Below are 20,262 nucleotides of genomic sequence, written 5' to 3' on the forward strand. Positions count from 1 at the left end.
CCTCCCACTCTCTCCCTATTTATTTCAAAACCCCCTTCCCCTCCCCCTTTTCTGATGAAGGGTCTAGGCCCGAAACGTCAGCCTCTCTGCTCCTATGATGGTACTATCCAGTACTTTGTCTTTAAGTGACCATCCTTCACAGGTAAATTTAGAAAATGTCAGGAAAATGTTTGATTGTGGGATCATCACAGCTGAACCCAATTCTGTCCATACCCAAAGCCTGTCAAGTAGGAATGATTATTCCTGTCCTCTAGTCTAAAGGGTACCAATATGATTGTGGCTCAGTTGCTGACTCGGTTGAGATAAGATTGCTCAATACATTTTACAGATTGGCCCTAGGATATTCCTGACGTAGTTTCTATCCACACTGTGCAATGTCTGGCAGCTGAGACAAAAATTATTTTTATCTATTAAATAACTGAAACAAACATCTCCCTGCAAGAAATCTCAAATGCCATAATTTTGCAGGATTTAAAATATATAAATTACAAAAGATTAAACATCTACAATCTTTTTTTGGCTGTGCTGGTTCAGCAATAGGGTGTATACAAAAATAACAGTAATAATGACCAGTGCCCCAAGAATTTAGCTCTGGTGGTTGCTGGGAGCACAGAATGACATTGTTAGATTGATCTGGATATCAATGTGTAAATCTCAGATTCTCCAAAAGATAATATTCTAGGCTATAACAATCTGAAAAGTACTACTGGATGAATGGAGTCAGTCCTCTCTGTATGACGTACAGCAATAAAATTCAACAAGTGTCCGCTTTCGAACCAAAATAAATTCACCAAAAGCTTTGGGTAAGTTTAAAATGTTAAATAAAATCTTTTAATGGTACAAAATAATCCACACCAAAATAGGCACTGAGAATGAGAAGTACACACATTGTTAATCAAAAGAAACAAAAACCTTTGGAATGTTAACAAATGTTAGAGAATTAGGATATCACTAAGAAATGATTGCTTGTCATGCATAATGGATGAGAATGAAAATGAAAATACATAGACTGCAATGCAAACATGGACTTTTCTCCAGTTAGTGTACTTTACAAATTCTTATGTTGATTCATTTTGATGTGCATCCAGCTTTCAAAATGTAATTCATCTCCCAGCCATATGTCTCTCACTATTTCTGTTTATTTCAATGGGAGAAACTATTTTGGGCCCATTTGGGATCTCCACGGAACGTCTGACACCTGGACAAAGTCCATAATCTCTGCATAATCCTCTTTACCAGAAAGGCGCGAGGATATATTTTACATAGATATCTGCCTCCTTGGAACTGCAACCTTTTATTTCTTTCATGAATCAGGATTGATACTCACCCGAATTATTCTTCATTAGTTAGTGCTTCAAGAAGAAAAAGAGAAGTTGTTGTTGACACTTCTGCCAATGACAGGGCAAGTGGGGAGCTTGTTGCCCTTCTCTGGCATTACTTTTTTAGTAGCACTTAAGAGCCATCAATGATATGGCAACAATTCACAGAGAATTTAAAACAGTCTTTACAAAGTACATCAATTTTTAGCATTTTACTTTGACAGTGCTGTAGAGTGGGCTAACCAAACTCTCTCTTTCCATTCTATCATGTCACATTTGCATTGCTATAATGTACATACTTCAGAAGTGTTTTGGGGTATGTACCTTATTCATTGTAATACTGCCTATGTTTTTGCAACATACAGAAAATACACATGCACGTAACAGGCACAGCAGATAACAGTGGAATTAGCAACACAGAACACGCGGAACAGCCACAAATCAACACAGGAATAAATACTAAACTTAATAGCAAATTATTTATTTTAAGGTAATAAAAATTGCAACATGCAGGACGTGATAGAGATAATTTAACAAAACGTATTGTGGTATATTCGCTCCTGACTTCTCCATTTATGTAACATGGCATTAAGTGCAAATATTTATGGTTGGTCTCCCTCATGGAAGTGTTTGAAAGATCCACTTCTATGTAAATATGTATGCATAGCTTTTTTAAAATTACGTCATGGCTGATTAACCTAATCAAGTTTTTTAATGTGGTCACGAATCATAGAATATAGGCCTATCGTTGTCTACACTAGCTTTCTGCAAAGCAATTCAGCTAGATTCCCTGCCTTCTCCAATTTCCTTTCCCTGTGACACTGTACGTTTTCTCCCTTTCCGTAGTTATGTAAATCTTCTATGAAAGCCGTGACTGAATCTGCCTTTACCAACTCACAAGCAGTACATTACAGATCACAAGACTATAACACTCAGGAGCCGAAGTAGGCCATTCAGCCTGTTAAGCCTGCTCAGCCATTCAATGAGATCGTGGCTGATCTGATAAATCTCAACTCCACTTTCCTGCCTTTCCAACACAACCCTTGATTCCCTGATTAAAAATCTGTCCATCTCAGCCTTAAATATATTTAATGTTCCAGCCTCAACAGCCCTCTGTGGTAAAGAATTCGACAAATTCACTACCCACTGAGAAAAGAAATTTCTCTTTGTTTGTCTTAAATGGGTGACCCATAATGCTGTGATAATGCCTTTTGGTCCTACGCTCTCCCACAAGGGGAAACAATCTTTCCACATCTACACCATCAATCCTCCTAAGAGTCTGGTATGTTTCAATAAGGGCACATCTCATTCTTCAAAATTCCTATGAGTACAGGCCATAACTACTCAATCTCTCCTCACAAGACAGTACCTCCCATGCTGGGAACAGCCTAGAGAACCATCTCTGGACTGCCTCTGATGCCAAATTATCATTCCTTAGATAGGGGACCCAAAACTGTTCACAGTATTCCAACTATGCTTTGCATAATTTTAGCAACGCCTTCCTATTTTTATACTTCATTCCCTTTGAAATGAAGGGCAACAATCTATTTGCCTTCTGTATCACCCACTGAGCATGAACGTTAGTTTTTTGTGATTCATCGACAAGACTCCCTGAATTCTCTGTTCTGTAGCTTTCTGCAGCCTGATGCTAATGACTCTCTGCAGAACAAGAGTTTCCTTCATGTACCACTGCTTCTTTTCCCAATCATTTTAAATTACTGCTATCAGTTCTTGATCCACCCACCAGTTTCTATCTACTTTGTCTAGATACTTCATAATTTTCAACACCTATTTCAAATCTCTTCTCAACCATCTCTTTTGTAAGTAGAACAGCACAGATACTCCAATCTATCCATCTATCATTCATCCCTGAAGCCATTTTTCTAAATCTTTTCACACCTTTTCTAAACCATTCACATGTTTCCTAAAGTGCAGAGTCCAGAATTAGAAACAATACTGCTGTTGAGACTTTCGTTATTTTATAAAGGTCCATTGAAATCTTCCTGCTCTAGTCCTTTATGCCCAGGTTTTTAAAGCCTAGGTTCCCATATGCCTTTGTAACCACTTCCTGAACCTGTCCTGTCACCTTGATAAGTGAGTATAAAAGGAGGTTGTCTACATGGATGTACAGAAGGCATTCGATAAGACAATAGACGAGTATAGAACAAAATGGATGTGAAAAGATTTGCAGGTAGCCTTTTTGTTGGCATTTAAATGTAAGAAGCAGAGTAAATGGTGCTCCTTAGAGGCATGTCTCATCTTTTCACTGTATTTATTGATGATTATTTTTTCATTCAAAGATAGATTACTCTACTCTGTTAGGACCGATACTAGATGTTGTAGATTTTGCAAAGGGACATAGACAAATTAGGGGAGTGGTCAAAATTAAGGCAAAGCAAGTTTAATATGTGCACATGTAAGGCCATCCACTTTAGCCTCAATGCAAACATTTCCAAAGGGGCAAGAATATGGGAATGTAAAGGAGCATAAAGATTTGGAAGTCCAAATAAATTTCATTAAACATGTATAAAAAGCAATCAAAAAGTTAATTAAATGTTGGCCTTTATCTCGAAGGGACTGGAATACAAATGAAAGGAAATTATCCTTGGTTATATACAGTACTGGCAAGACACAACAGAGTTTAAAAATTTGAATTATGAAGACAGGCTGAACAAATTTAAGTTTATATTTCCTTCATAAAAGATTGAAGGATGATCTAATTGAGATATTGAAGTTGCTGAAACAAAATTGAGATGGTGCTGGTGCTGCAAAAATGTAACAACATGATCTTAAAAGGTAAGGCTAGGCTAGGAGTGAGACCTGAAAGCATTTCTTCACTCAAAATGGAGATCAAGAGCTCGTTCTCAAAAATCCAAGAAAGCTCTAATAATTGGAGATTTTGTTACTGAAACAGATTCTGGTGGGTAAGGATATGGAGTAAGGGTGGACTAAAAGAGGTAAAGTGCTGATTGGCACAACCTAATTGAATGGCAGAGCAGGTTCAGGCGGTTGAATGGTCTACTCCAATTACTGATATTCTAAACACATCTCTCAGAAACTTTCTTTGAAGTGCAACCCCTGTTGTTATCTAAGCAAACGAAGCACCCATTCTGCATAAATGTTCAAGAAACAACAATGTGATGAATTGATGCCGATTTGATTTTTGTGATTTCAGTTTAGTGGAATCAAGATGGGAATAGGAACTTGCAACTGCATGGATTTCTTCAGAAAATGCTGCTCCTGAGGCAAATACCAGCAGAACAATAGAATTCATTGGAATACCACGGGATCATTCATGTCAAATAATCCTGTTCATGTATTCAAAATATGAATGACATTATCATCCCAATTTTCATATGACTTTCAACTAGGGAATGCTTATTCTTCCAGTGCAAAGTAAAGTGGCAGAGCGTTATCAGCTTTGGGATTTCCAGGATTTTCCATACTCCTGCATGGTGGGGTGACTGCTTCTACAACAAGCACAGGCAAAACATTATTAGAAGAGAGCAGTAAGTTCTCATCCTTCTCATTGCAATTTCCTCCAGTACCATCACTGGCCCCTTCCATTTTCAAGAATGCTTCAAGGAAAAGTGTGAACTAATCCTGGCAGCAGCTTCCATCTGATTGGAGACTACATAGAGGCAGGTACCAATTCAAAAGGCTGCAAAGGCAAATCCCTTATTTTACTGGATCATTAAACTAGAAACCAAACTGGAGGCCTCCTAACTGTGTGGACTATAGCTACACCAAGCTGACAAGGCCGCCACTGCGATAGCAATAGACTTTCCTTTTTGGTTGCTAGGGAGCACTGGGGGTGTGCCTGAACACTTTGAGTGACCAAACTCTGCAATTACAGGTGGGTTTGATCCAGTTAGCAATAGTATACTTGGGTTATGTTGTGATTAGTTTCCACCCAATAGGAAACTCAGCCCTTTGTTCACAGACATTATGATGCATTGGACAATAATCGTTCACTCATAATTTAACCGAAATGTGGCGAATGTAGGATATCTACACATGGGGGTTTAGATATTATAAAACACACAGCTTAAATCTAGTGAATTCCACCTGTTTGATTTGGGGCTTCAGTTGTGAATTCACACTCACAGATAAGTCTCTCACATTTTAAACTTTACAGAGGTCATTATCATTTTTACCAATTCTGGTTAACAATCTTTTGTACACCAATTAAAGACCTATCAGCTGGGCTCCAATTCAACCTTATTTGAATACAATATTAAGCTAGCTTACAGTATTTTAAACTAAATATTGTTCAATAGTCACATAAAATAGAAAGCATGTGGCCTAGGCTAGGGTGGTATTGACTTCTGTCAAAATTTGCAGAAGGAATAATGTTCAAAGCTTATAGGAGTGAACAAAAAGGAGTGAATTCTGTAGAATTATTAAAAATATTTAGTCACATAAGACAACCATCTTGATCCCAATACAATGAATGTTGATATATATATTGAATGATGAAAGCAAAGATTTCTCTCAGAGGAGAAAATAGAAGTAATGTGATTGACATCAAATTTAATTCTTTTTCCCCCCCAACAAGAAATGTCATTGAATGCATCAGGCGTCAAAATAGATCAACAAAGTGGAAAACTTACCACAATAGGACAGTTATAAAAGCAGGAGGAAGGGATCAGCATCAGGGCGAGAGAGAGAGAGAGGGGGAGAGAGAGGAGAAAACAAAAATTACTTGAAAAGGGCAGGGATTATTGAAACAAAAAAGCTACAATTCCAGCAATAAAAATAAATTTTTAAAGACAGCAGCTATTAACTCCACGCAAAACATCACAGCACAGCGTGCACTCTGGTATAAAAGGGATAGCATACTCAGCACATCACAAGATAAATGATGGAGAAAGTAGTGGAGACCAACATTAATCACAACTGGAGAGGTAAACAGGCTAGGGAGATAATTTACCATGCAATGTTGCAATGTGTGACTTGTGAACAATGGACACAAATAATTGCATTGAGAGAAAAAAACGTATAAACTAAGACTAATAAAATAAACCTTACTGCCAGTAGCTGTGAGAGGCAAATATACGTTGGTGAAACAAACATAATTTAAAGCTAGTGATAATGGAAGTGATTCATTCACAGGACTCTTCATTAGTGAGAAAATGTCTATTTACATGCACCGTCTGTGAGATCTGTTTATCTGAAAGCATTTCACATGACCATGGCAGAAAAATCTTACAATTCTGCGGCCAGAAGAAATGGCTTCATAGCCAGACAATAACAGAACACCCACAGCCAGCACACATGGGCAAAGCATTGGCATGAATTTTACATTAAACATTAGTGTTCCAACATCAACAGAAATAACACCTACCTCCCAGCCAGTACTCTGTGTAACAGAAAGTAGAGTCATGTCAAGAATTTACACAACAGAGATCCTGTAACATTTGGGTCAGGTGCAAAAAGAAAAGCATGCAGACGCAACTTTAAACAAGCACTTTTTAGATTTTATTCTCAAGGATATACTGACTTCTTACCGCAAAGAACAGTACTAGTCAACTCTAAGAAAATAGTCAACTAAAATCAACTATCCATCTATTAAACAGAATATTTGAAATTACACTTAAATGAAGTCTGTGAAATAAATTACCTGATGGACTATTTTGCTGAAAGCATCTTGGAGTTTACCATGAATAGTTGCCAGTTTTTTTGCATCACGATTAGCCTCATGGATTGGAATAAGAACTTTGTAAACTTCGTTAACTGCCTCATACATTCCAGCCTGTTATTTGAAAGTCCAAAAATTGTGCAACAAGTGAAAAACAGAAATTTTTACCATGCAATTATAAAGGGATGTTCATAAAATTAGATTCCTGAGTTATGCAACCAAGAACAACCATTTTGTAAAGAACAACCATTTTGTAACTTACAAAACCTAAGACTGCGAGTATCAACATCTCATTTCACCATGACACCAACCTGTTCTGTCCTAATATTTATACAGTGGGTCCCTGATTTACAAACAGCTGACTTATGAACGGTCATAGTTACAAACACGATACCTTACAGGGATGTAATTTTAAAGATCCATCTCATAAACATTTCCTGTACTTAATGAATAGTTAGTTTATTTAATCCTGCATTGTGTTCCGACTTGCATACAAAATGACTTGCGAGCGGACTCAAGAACAGTACCTGTTCACAACCCAGGGATTACCTACAGATACAATTTCTTGGTAGGCTAATGATAGTAGCTGGAGCACATACGTAGGCTCAAATCTAACGAATGACTGACTGAAATCAGCAAATTCAGTATTTCTGCTGAATAGGGATCTTCCTGTCACATTTCTAATACCTTTCACTTAAATTCAAGACTTCAGAGGGCTCTGATGAAACTAAGTAAATAGTTACTCAAAAATAGTTATACTAAATGTATAGTCTGGAGTAACTATTAAAATGACCTCGTACTTCCCTTACACCACCTCTATCAATTACACCCTGTGACTCCTTGCAACCCCAGCATATAACAAAAATTCTAATCCTCTTATGAACTCCCCCTTACACACACACCCCAACCAACAAACAAACAAACAAGGAAAGAGGCTGATGGTAAAGCTTAAAAAAACTGTAAAGTGACGTGAGTGGTCTTTGCTCTCTGATTCTGATGTTGAGATGATCCTTCTTCAACCAGCCAGGCCCTTAATTTTCAGCTGTCTTTCCCTGGAAGCATTCACATGGTTGTTAAGAAGTATAGAGTGATTGACTCGCTTGGAAAATGTCTCTGATTTATCAATTCAAAGTCTCAGCTTACAGCAACGGCTGCAGAAAAGGCTTTCTTCAAGTTTAAAATTAGTTTTTTTACTACAGAGAACAGGCAGCTTTTGTTTAGGAAATCAACTGCTCACCTTTCTGTGTCTTTCCCTCTCTGTGTATCTGTGTCTTTGTAACTGGTTTCCAGTTCCAACCTGCTCAGTTAGCTGTGAACCAATCAGCTTCATTTGTAAACAACTCTTTGGCTCCTAATCATCGGCACAGTGCAGGAACCCACAGCCAATAGTCAGGAGTTCACAATAGGTTTTGAATTTATTGCTGTGAAATTATGCAGCTATCCTGGTAAATTCCTGCTTTCAAAAACAGTTCTTTCTCATTGGAGTCCACAGTTCTTGAAGACACAAAAATAAAAAGACATACGCCCTTCAAGGGAATTGGAATTGAAGAGTTAACAACAATCCCAAAGTCTCTTTTTTTGCAATAGAATACTTCTTCTGATAGTGGTTCAGTTTTTTTAGAGAAGTACCCCATTAGCTTCTCTATTCCTACTTGTCATCCTACAATATGACAACACCCACCCTTAAATTACGAAGATCAATTGCCATTTTGAAAGGTCTGGAAAAATCATGGACAGCCAACACTGGTTCATTTCTTCAGCTTCTCAAAGGCTGCCTAGCTTTTCTTTGTTTCTTTAATAAATTTGTTAAAGGCATGGCTATTAAACTGAAATCCCATGCAAATTTCCAGTAAAATACACACATTCCTGAAAACCTCATAATTTTTGTTTAGTTTTAGCAATTATATTAAAGCCTTCAGTTTACTCTCCGTGGCAACATTTACCCTTGTCCAACAACATCTCTCAAGTAAGTCACACTTGCTTTCGCACATTCACTCTTGACTACATTTATCACCAAACCAGCCAATCGCAACTCCTTAAACAGTTCGTCAGTTTGTTTTACATGCTCTTCAGTTCTTCAATAAACTACAATATCATCTAAATACATTACGCAGTTACAAACTCCAGTCATGACTTGATTCATTAGCCTCTGGACTGTATATGAGGCATTATTTAAGCCAAATGGCATCACGTGACATCGGTATCACCCATTTGATGTAACAAAAGCAACAATTTATTTAGCCCTCTTTGTCAATGGCACTTGCTAGTACTCCTTCAATCAAACAATCTTTGAAAGGAAAAATATACTGTCGACCCTATCAATACAATCTTCCAGTCACAGAATTGGGTACAAATCTGTTTTTGTGACTATATTCATCTTTCTATCATCTATACAAAGTCTAGTTGATCCATCTGGTTTAGGAACCAACATTATTCATGAACTCCAGCTGCTTTGGCTAGGGTCAATCATGTGGTCCTTGAACATGTTTCCACCTGAGCTAGTTTTTCAGGACTCAACTGATAAGGATGTCATTTTATCAATGTTGACTCTGAAACATCCACATCATGTCTGGTTAATCTGGTTAGTACATCCAGGTATATCTCTACAGATTACCACATACTTTCTCCGTAGTCTTATAAGGTCCTCCCACTGCCCATTCTCTAAGTATGAGAACACAATGTCTAACTGCCCTAATATTTTTGTGTTAGCCAGTCAAATTGTCAGCGGTTCGAGACCTGTCTATCTCTTCTTATACTTCATCCTCATTATCTCTGTCATTTACTACTACTCTTACCACTTGACACACTTGCTCTTCCTTATCCGCGTCTATACATGAAACCTTTTCAGCACGTTTATGTGACATATCAATTCTTCTTCCTCTAATCAGGAGGATCATTCTAGCTACTTTATATAGACCATTGAATTTCACTTTCACAGGTTCACCCTATAAAGGCAACAACACCAATACTTCATCTCCCAGCTAAATGTTTATCCACCCATTCTATCCTTTTCACCTGTAGAACTTTTAAATGTTCCTGTGCTACCCTAAATGCTCCATGGAGTCTTTCTAGAAACAGGGACCCTTGGTCCAATATTGAGGATTAATCTTTCTCATTCAAGAATTTCTCCCCAACCAATTTTAATGGATCTCTAGTCTCATGACCATAACCTAATTCAAATAGGATAAATCCAGTAGATTAATTTGGAAAATCTCTGGTAGAAAATAATTTTAAAAATCTAACATTTCTCCCAATCCTGAGGATTTTCTTAACATTATGCCTTAATTATGGTTTGAGAGTCTGATCATACCTCTCGAAAGCTCCCTGATTATGTGGACTTCTTGATCAACTGGAATATTTTTCAACTGACACACTCCTGGTCCCATAGGTGCCAGTTGATAAAAAGTTTGCTGTATCTATAATTGTGAGGATATACGGAGGTCTGGTTTACATTTTTGGTAATGGTGTTACACAATACACATTCACGTGACAAAACGGTTCTTCAAAAGCTGGTATAGGTATCAAAGGAAAACAAAAAAAAGTCAAAAATTAAAAATAAAACAAAATGATCTTTACACTTAGCCTGATACAGAAAATGGATTGTCAGGACTGTTGAACACAATTCTAATTAATAGGTGCATTTCTGTGGACAAAACCAATTTTGATCCCTACAAACGTATAAACACCTAATATAGCTACCAGAGATAACCATTTCCTGTTGAATAAACCAACTTAGCATTACTTGTAGGATATATTTGAATTACATAGGATATAAGGCACAGAGACAGGCAATTCAGCACATCCAGTACAAGACAGTATTTACACTTCATTTGGTCATATGACTGTAAAACTTGGGAGCAGAAATAGGCCATTCAGCTCATTGAGTCTGCTCCACCATGCATTGAGATCATGGCTGATCTAATAATCCTCAATTCCACTTTCATGCCTTTTTCCTATAACCTTCGATATTCGTACTGATTAAAAATCTATCTATCTCAGCCTTAAATATACTTAACACAGCCTCACAGCCCTCTGCGGTAAAGAATTGCACAAATTCACCACCCTCTGAGAGAAGAAATTTTTCCTCTACTTTGTTTTAAATGTGTGACTGTGTACTCTGAAATTATGTCCTCTGGTCCTAGACTCACCCATAAGCAGAAACAACCTTTCAACATTGAACCTGATAAGTCTCCTAAGAATCTTAAATTTTTCAAAAAGGTCATCTCTCATTCTTCTAAACCCCACACGTAAATACTTAACATACTTAACCTCTCCTCATAAAACAGACCCTCCATACCTGGGATCAGTCTAGCCAACCTTCTCTGGACTGCATCTAATGTAATGATAGGTAAAGGGCCTAAAACTGTTCACTGTATTCCAGCTGTGGTCCGACTAGTGCATTGTATAGTTTCAGCAATACTTCCCTATGTCTATAATCAATTCCCTTTAAAATGAAGGTCAACATCCTACTTGCCTTCCCTCTTAACTGCAGAACTTATCTGCCAGACTTTAAAGTTCAAATCCCTCTGTTCTCAGGCTTTCTGCAATCTTTCTCTATTTAAATAATATTCAACCCCTTTATTTCGCAGCAACCTTCAGCCAGAAGTGCCGAGTAGATGATCGATCTCGGCATCCTCCAGTGGACCCCATCATTTTAGATACCAGCCTTCGGCAAATTCAATTCACTCCACGAGATACCAAGAAACGGTTGGAGGCACTAAATACTGCGAAGGCTACGGGCCCCAACAACATACCAGCAGTTGAACTGAAGACTTGTGCTCCAGGACTTGCCACTCCCCCTAGCCAAGCTGTTCCAGTGCAGCTACAACACTGGTATCCACCCGACAATGTGGAAAATTGCCCAAGTATGTCATATACATAAAGAGCAGGACAAATCCAACCGGGCCAATTACCACCCCGCAGGCTACTCTGAATCATCAGTAAAGTGATGGAAGGTGTCATCAACAGTGCTATCAAGCAGCTCCTGCTCAGAAATAACCTGCTCAGTGGCGCCCAGTTTGGGTTCCACCAGGGCCACTCAGCTCCTGACCTCATTACAGCCTTGGTTCAAACATGGACAAAAGAGCTGAATTCCAGAGGTGAGGTGAGGTGAGAGTGACAGCCCTTGATATCAAGGCTGCATTCGACCGAGTGTGGCATCATGGAGCCCGAGCAAAACTGGAATTAATGGGTTTCAGGGGCAGACGTCTGGTGGTTAGAGTCATACCTGACACGTAGGAAGATGGTCGTGGTTGTTGAAGTTCAGTCATCTTGGCTCTAGGACACCTCTACAGGAGTTCCTCAGGGTAGTGTCCTAGGTCTAACCACCTTCAGCTGCTTCATCAATGAGCTTCCCTCCATCATAAGGTCAGAAGTGGGGATGTTCCCCAATGATTGTACAATGTTCAGCATCATTCGTGACTCCTCTGACACTGAAGCAGTCCGTGTTCAAATGCAACAAGATCTGGACAATATCCAGGCTTGGGCTGACAAGTGGCAAGTAGCGTTCTTGCCACATAAATGCCAGGCTATGACCATTGTCAATAAGAGACAATCTAACCACCGTCCCTTGACATACAATAGTGCTACTATCACTGAATCCCCCACTGCCAATATCCTGGAAGTTATCATTGATCAGAAACTCAACTGGACTCATCACATAAATGCAGTGGCTACAAGAGCAGGTCAGACATTAGGAATACTGTGGCAAATAACTCACCTCCTGACTCTCCAAAACCTGTCCACCATCTACAAGGCACAAGTCAGGAGTGTGATGGAATAGTCCCCACTTGCCTGGATGAATGCAGCCCCAACAACACTCAAGAAGCTTGACACCATCCAGGACAAAGCAGCCCGCTTGATTGGCACCACAGCCACTAGCATTCACTCCCTCCACCACCGACGCTCAGTAGCAGCAGTGAGTGCTAGCTACAAGATGCACTACAGAAATTCACCAAAGATCCTCAGACAGCACCTTCCAAACCCACGACCACTTCCATCCAGAAGGACAAGGGCAGCAGATATATGTGAACAACACCATCTTCAAGTTCTCCTCCAAGTCACTCACCATCCTGACTTGGAAATATATCACCATTCCTTCACAGTCACTGAGTCAAAATCCTGGAATTCCCTCCCTAATAGCACTGTGGGCCAACCCACAGCAGGTGGACTGCAGCGGTTCAAGAAGGCAGCTCACCACCACCTTCTCAAGGGCAACAAATGATGGGCAAGAAATGCTGGCCAGCCAGCGACACCCACAAAATGAATATTAAAAATGAAGCCGTGTAATCTGTTTGATCATATTATGTATTTGTAAATGATCTGCAATTATATCCTTCATTATTTACTCAACATTTTCCTAATTAGAATTGCTCAGCTATAGTTTCCTTTTTCAATTTGAATAAAATAATTATTTAAGATTTCTGCCATCTCTGTTTTATTGCCTGTGCAATTATTTTGCTTGTCCCATCGTGTCCTATTCCTACCACAGCCTTCCTTTCTTTATTGACATGTCTGTGAAATATTTTGCCAGTTTGTGTTTCTTGACAATTTAGTTTTGTAGTGACACTTTGTCTGCGTAATAAGATTCTTTCCTAACCTCTAGTCGTGTTCACGCTAGTCTTCTGTCATTTATCTTGGTAATGGATGCCTCTTTCAGTGCCCTCATTTATTGCCTAATGTCTTTATTTCTAATGGAGTTTCACTAGTGTTTAATCTGTTCTTTCCTTTTAGTGAATTATATTTTTCCTATACTCTGTTGAACACTATTTCAATTATTTTTCACTCTTGTTGCTCATTTTATTTTCCCAGTTCTAGTCTCAGTGCTGCACAGTCAGCTTTTCTGCAATCTATTAATGTGGGTTCCATCATAATTATCTACTCTTCTGTTGTATCTTAATGCAGGTTATATTATGATCACTATTGTCCAGGTATTCCCTTACTTTTATTTTTATCTGCTCTGGTTCAACACCCATTTCTAGTGCCAACAAGAATCTCCCCTACTAGGCTTTTGTTTTCGTACAAAGTTAGAAAGTGACCTGTACATGTTCCACTAGTTCCATTCAATTATCTTCTTTACCCATGTCTTCTGTTCAACTAATGTCAGGTAGTTGAAATCTATTATCATTATTAATCCATGCTTTTTAACTACTTTTCCCAACAAGGATCATCTGTTGACTCCTTGACATGGCACAATTACATTAATTTTGTGCAGAAATCAGCATACTCGGGGTTTTGAGAAATGAACGTTCAACTATAGAGATGTAATCTAATGTTAAATTCAGAAGGTTAAAATCGTGAAATGTACCACGTTGATCATGAACTTAACTGTGTAGACCGGCATCAAAGCCAGCTGAGAATTTACTCATTGATGCTTTCGGGAAAATAAGACGACCATCTGGTCAATGATCTAAGGCTGAGTTAAGTAGATTCTTGATAAGGAAGTCGAAGGGTATAAAGGGTAGACAGGAAAAATGGAGTTAAGGCCACAATCAGATCAGCAATGGTGGAGTAGGCTCAAGAGATTGAACAGTCTACTTGTGCTCCTAACTTGCAGGTTCATTTGAATGTATATTAATCTCAAACATATTGCTCTACATAACGGCTTTATGCATTCGTTGACAGGAGACTTGACATATTGGAATGACCTTGCTATCTATTTTTTGGGAGTTAAACCTAAAATGACACAAAAGAGTTCAACAGAGCATCAAAGCAAAGGGGAACCCTATGTTTCTACACTTGGAAATGCAGCACATTGGCATAAGAACACAATGTGCTGCCAGACCAAACATTCTACGCAACACATAGGCCACATTTTAAAATTTCAAGGAAATAATTTCCTAACCAAAATTTCACCAATCGGACTTAATAGTGTATTAAATGTTGTAATGCTTAATCCTTGGGCGATGGAGTCTCATCTCTGCCAGCATCGTCAGTACTCAGAATTGGAAGATCAGGAAGTAAATTACAGAAACTGGTGTTACCTATTTGTCCAAACTGTATAAGGCAAATCACAGACTGGGTTTGTCACTGGTGCTGGATAAATCCATTCCAACAATATTACAAATGGAAGAAAGAGACACAACAATTAACTTAAGTGAGTCATGAAAAAGGGCAGAAAAGTTCAGCATGAGAAATAAAATTCAAATCATCCAATCCGCTCCATCAGCAGACCATGCAAGGTTCACCCAATAAAGGGCTCTGTCCACATTGTTTACTTTCATGATGGAAACTTTTCAACAATACACCTTGATCTCTGAAGCTTGTCAAGTAATATCCCACCAATTATTCATTCATTCATTTCCACATCTCCACCATTCAACACTGACTGTTGCCCATCATAGATACCATTCTACAACATAGAGAGTTGGCAGTTTGAAATAATACTTACCATTGAAAACAGATCTGCAGCTTGCTCCAGCAATCCCACAAGACCAGCCTCTGTGAAGTACTTCCCAGAGCAGATTCCTTCCTCATCCGGTGAAAGAACATCATCTGAAACTGCAGACTCTTCCAAAACATTGAAAGAAATATTCTACAAGAATCCAAATAAAGGTGTAATTACTATGGATAACACATATGAACATAAATCTTGCAATCATTAGTCAAGCTAGTACAGTCCATCTTACATCTATTAAAGTCTCTACTAACAGGAGAAATAAAAAAACAGCTGCAGTTAAAAACAGCTCGACTGTATTTTTGTCAACGGTCACAAATACAATCAAAGTAGAACTACCAAGTCGGCCTTGTTTTATGGGAATCTTGAGTCTCTTGTCCTCCCACCTGAGAATCACAATCATTTATCTCTATTGTACTAGCACATTCATGGTTTTCCTTTACTTTATCTTATGGAGTCAATATGGATGTGAGACTACCTCTGAAACTATTACACAAGTTGTGAAAGCCTCTGTCAAAAATCCAGGGTCAGCAGAGAAAGATGGTAGGATTACCCTGTTTCCAGTGCTAAAATTTTTTTGCTAAAATTCACATACGTGAAAATGTGCAACAGAAATATATAATACAGTAAAACAGACAGTAAGAGAGGGGAAAACAGAAGAATAAAATGGAAAATATATTACAAACCTTTGCTACAATCTACAACATTAAAGGATGCAATATTTTCTTGATTTCCACAGCCATGTTATCAACGTCTGGGGACATCACTCTGATATTTACATGGCAGTGATCCACCAACAGTACATAAAGCCTTGATCACAAGCACCAGAAATCTGATTATTCATTAACTTTCTTGGAATCTAGTTTCTGGTAGTTCCACATCTGGATTCTGGCAGGATCAGCCGAACCATTGAAATGAAAGAAATTCTGAGTTACATCTAAAAATGTTTAGCTTGGAATCTTACAGTGGTCTGGGTGACGTAGGCGACAGTCTAATACATGGAAAATTCAGGTGTTAAGTACAGCAAGGCGCACCTCGACATTGGGAGCATCTCGCTCCATCTTTCATACTTTTCACAAGCAGTGTGACGGGTTTCTTACAAGGTAGCAGCCAGTTGCTAATAAAGGAGGATTACTGGTTGTTAAACACTTTGTTGACGGCCCAATGTACATCACTAATATTGACCTTTCTTTCTTACCAGTCTTGCCAAATAAGGTGAAGCCAAAAAAACTCAACATGGAAACCAGAGCATGCACCTGGCAGATTCAGAATGCACTTGTTCTGAATGAACTCCACATTGGACACTGAACTCCAACATCTCAGGGCACACTCTATGGACACCAACATACATATCCCACATCCACAAAAACTGGCAAATGGTATGTACCAGCCTCCGAAATGTTCATAGCACATCTCTGATCCACTTCCAGGACATTTTTGTACTCAATTCTCTTTGCAATAAGCTGCAAGGACAGTGTGCATTCATGGACATGCACCCAGTTCACAGACTGGACCAAACTGTATTTCTGGGTTCTTAGCTGGCTCTCCTGGCATTCACTCATGCTGAACCCATCTGGATACTCACAGCATTGTTGCCTTATGTCATCTTGCCTTGCCTGTTTTCTCACTTTGTCCTTCAGCCAGAGATAACAGTCTTATAGTACTGCATGTCAATGGGTCCCAGTCAAGTCAAGGGAGGTAACTTTCACACATTGGGGTTGGGGCACAGTAAGTATTGGACAGCTTCCAACACCAGTTCATGGCATGCTCAGGGTGGTCAGACTCAGGATCGTCTCCATAGAAGTGAGGAGCTGAATGTCAGGCAGCCCACCACCCTTCTCAACTCTAGTGAGTAGGCAGCAATAGGGGAGGGAGGTGCAGGTTTCGCGGTGCTGAGGGTTGGGGTGCGTGACAGCAAATAGAGGAAGATGTTGCAGGAAATAGTGGTACAGCATGATTCTTGATGGGAGATGGAAACAGTTGCAGAAACAGAGTGAACGTAATGTATCAGAGAGAAGGTGGTGACACTTATCCTTCTGGAATGCAGAAGGTCATTGACCTCTTTTCTGCACACCTCCAGGTGGCTGATATTGCTTTAACTCGGGTGAAAACCTCAAACCAGGCTGGCATAGTCTGTCTTGTGACCTCGACTGATGTCACAGGGGACAAGGAAGTCCTGCCTCTGAACCACTCCATCAGCAGGACCTCCAGGTCTCTGCCCACATAAGCGAGGTACCCATTTACTGCAATCTGCCATTTCCAAGGCAAACATCAGGAATCAGATAGGGCAGCTCCGGACTTTTGGTGCTTGTCTGGGCATACCAGCTTTCCAGTATGGCTGTGCACAAGAGATGCCAGTCTTTTGGCAGATATCTGCTGCGTCGCACGTTGTTCAGGGAATGGCACATGGTAAGATGGAGTAGAAATTGGAGAATAGGTCTTTAATGTAGCAAAGTTAATAAGACATGGAGAGAAAATTCACTAGGACCTATGGTGAAAAGCTCTACAAAGACACAATGCAACTCGAACTTAGTCAAAAAAAAAAAGATTTAGTCTTTAATTTCGGGTTTTCTGCTATCTTTAATGCAGATTTAAGAGGAAATTTGTCTAGATCAGGTCACGGCCATGAAACCAGTTGTGTCTCCAGGTCAACAACTTGATTTTCTGCAGTATCAGGAAGGCTCAAATTGCAGTTATTTCCTTATTTACACAGGTACTAACGTTATGAATGCACTTACATATCAAAAACTGTATATTTTTATTTATTCATTTATTGGATGAGGGTTTCACCAGCTGGACCAGCAACCATGGCCCCTCCCAAAGTGCCCTTGAGAAGGTGGTGGTGAGCTGTTTTCTTGACTACTATACGCCATCACAGAATTGTTACAATGCTTAAGGGCATTCTGCACATCTTGACTCTACACATTTCAATTTAGTGCCGATCTCCTGCTTTTTCCCCATAACACTGCACATTATTTCTATTTGAATAATCTTCAAAAACACTCTTGAATAACTCAATTGGACCTGGCTCGACATTTCCAGGCAGTGCATTCTACACCCTAACACTTCATTGTGTGACATTGTTTTTCTCACCTCACATTCACTTCTTTTGCAAAACTTTAAAATTGTGTCCCCTGATTCTCAATCCTTTTGAATGGGAAAGGATTCTGCCTGTCTACGTTGTCCAATCCGCTCATAATTTTGAAAATTTCTATCAAATCTCTTCTTCTCCACTCCAAAGTCCTTATAACTGAAGTGTATCATCCTTGGAATCATTCTCGTCAATTTCTTCTGTGTGATCATTTTCCACATTCAACCCCTTGGGACAAACACTTGCATCAATACAGTTTGCATTAACGATATGCATTATGAGCTTGCTCTCCTGTGGTTCATCACTTTAAATAATTGTAAAGAAGGAGAGTTTCAGATGCTGTGTAAATTGGACCCAATCCCTCCAGAATAACCTCAACATTGATCCAGAATCTCAGACCATAGAGCTATTAACAAAATAGCATGCCCCAAAGCACATTTGAAATGCTCTGAATAAAAGTCAGTCACCCAAATCTCTCCCAAATAGATTCACAGAATTTAACTGCAAGGTAGAACTTTGAAACCAATCCATTCTCCCTTAAGTAATCCAAACAGATGATCGTTTCACACTAGCTAATGGAAAACAGAAGGCAAAATAACTTTGATAATCAGAAAATATGAATGAATACAGGAGGCAAGATTTTTACAAATGTTAATGCAAGTTTGTAATATGGAAAGGGAGGCAGGTAGGGCAGGACTTCGCATCATCAGACATTCATTCCTGCTGAGGTGAGACCATCTGCTGCAGGTAATTTCTGTGCAGGAGATGCAGCTTCCTATATATTAGGTGATATCTCCACTTTGTGACTAACTTACGAGTGATATGCTCACATTTGGATTTTATCCATTGTTGCAAATAATGTCATGTTCATCAGCATTTATTTCCTGATTTCAACCAGGATAATGATCAAGTGGAGACCATGTATTTCTCTATGCTAAAGGGGATGACAAATCAACAGACTAAAAGGTGAAAAGACTGAATTACAAATACTCCTTAAACAGTAAGAAGAATAGTGAATCATGCATAAACCACTTCTTATGGTGTTACCTTCAGGGGTTTTCTGAGGGTATGTATGGAAGTGATATTTTTCTATTAGGGTTGGATTGCAATGTCAGTGTCTATGCTGATCAGACAGTAAGGGCATAATGCATCATGCTGATAATTACATAGAAGTTGCTGTGTAGAAGCAGGACATTTGATCCAAGTCATCAGTGTCTTCATTAATTGTCCACAAAAGCCTGCTCCCACTGAACTTCATCTAACCTGTCCTCAACATATCATCCTTTTCCTTTCTTAGAATAGGGTCTCCCTTTCAGAGGAAACAAAAATCATGTTACAATTCCACATTCAATATAATGTACACAAAATAGACAGAAAAACAATCTGAGAGTGCCTTACAAACTCCTACCTGGAAGGTTACACATCCTACAGGAAGATACTTGCGATCTTCCAACATACTTAAGTATTCTGCTACTAAAGCTGCAGAATGGACGAGGCACTGCGCTGCTTCAGCACGGTTACTCCTCTCAGAGTGTTTTCCAGCCATGTTTTGGAGCCAGGTTAGCCGCAGATCTGGTGATGTCTGGTATCCTTTAGCAATTCTTCCAGGAGCAAATGGAAAACAAAACTATCAATCACTGATAAGCATCCAGTCTGAAATTTAAGTTATTGCCAGTATGTTGATTTTCCTTTCCTTTTTTTCTCATCCTGCCTATGCCTATCTCTAAAAGTTCTTCTGTCCTCTCTTGAAGATGTTGCCTCATCAGTACTGTCCACGCTTAGGTATTATGTTTCAACTTGCTACCTAAGTAACCAG

General features: G+C 39.1%; 1 protein-coding gene across 9 annotated transcripts in view; it reads right to left on the bottom strand.

Annotated features, from left to right (window-relative positions):
* The window catches only part of dock7 (dedicator of cytokinesis 7), a 171,199-nt gene that overhangs the window by 23,435 nt on the left and 127,502 nt on the right, over positions 1 to 20,262 (bottom strand). For 6 of the 9 annotated variants that reach the window (XM_048601894.1, XM_048601893.1, XM_048601891.1 and 3 more), the window contains 4 exons: positions 19,855 to 20,047; positions 15,350 to 15,493; positions 6,943 to 7,074; positions 6,667 to 6,681 (listed from right to left, as the gene is read on the bottom strand). In XM_048601894.1, the coding sequence (XP_048457851.1) occupies positions 6,667 to 6,681; positions 6,943 to 7,074; positions 15,350 to 15,493; positions 19,855 to 20,047 (484 nt within the window). The remainder of the gene's footprint in view (positions 1 to 6,666; positions 6,682 to 6,942; positions 7,075 to 15,349; positions 15,494 to 19,854; positions 20,048 to 20,262) is intronic. The other 3 variants (XM_048601895.1, XM_048601892.1, XM_048601896.1) reach the window with 2 other exon arrangements.

The sequence above is a fragment of the Rhincodon typus genome, chromosome 10 (assembly GCF_021869965.1).
Source record: "Rhincodon typus isolate 14 chromosome 10, sRhiTyp1.1, whole genome shotgun sequence".
Lineage (NCBI taxonomy): Eukaryota > Metazoa > Chordata > Chondrichthyes > Orectolobiformes > Rhincodontidae > Rhincodon > Rhincodon typus.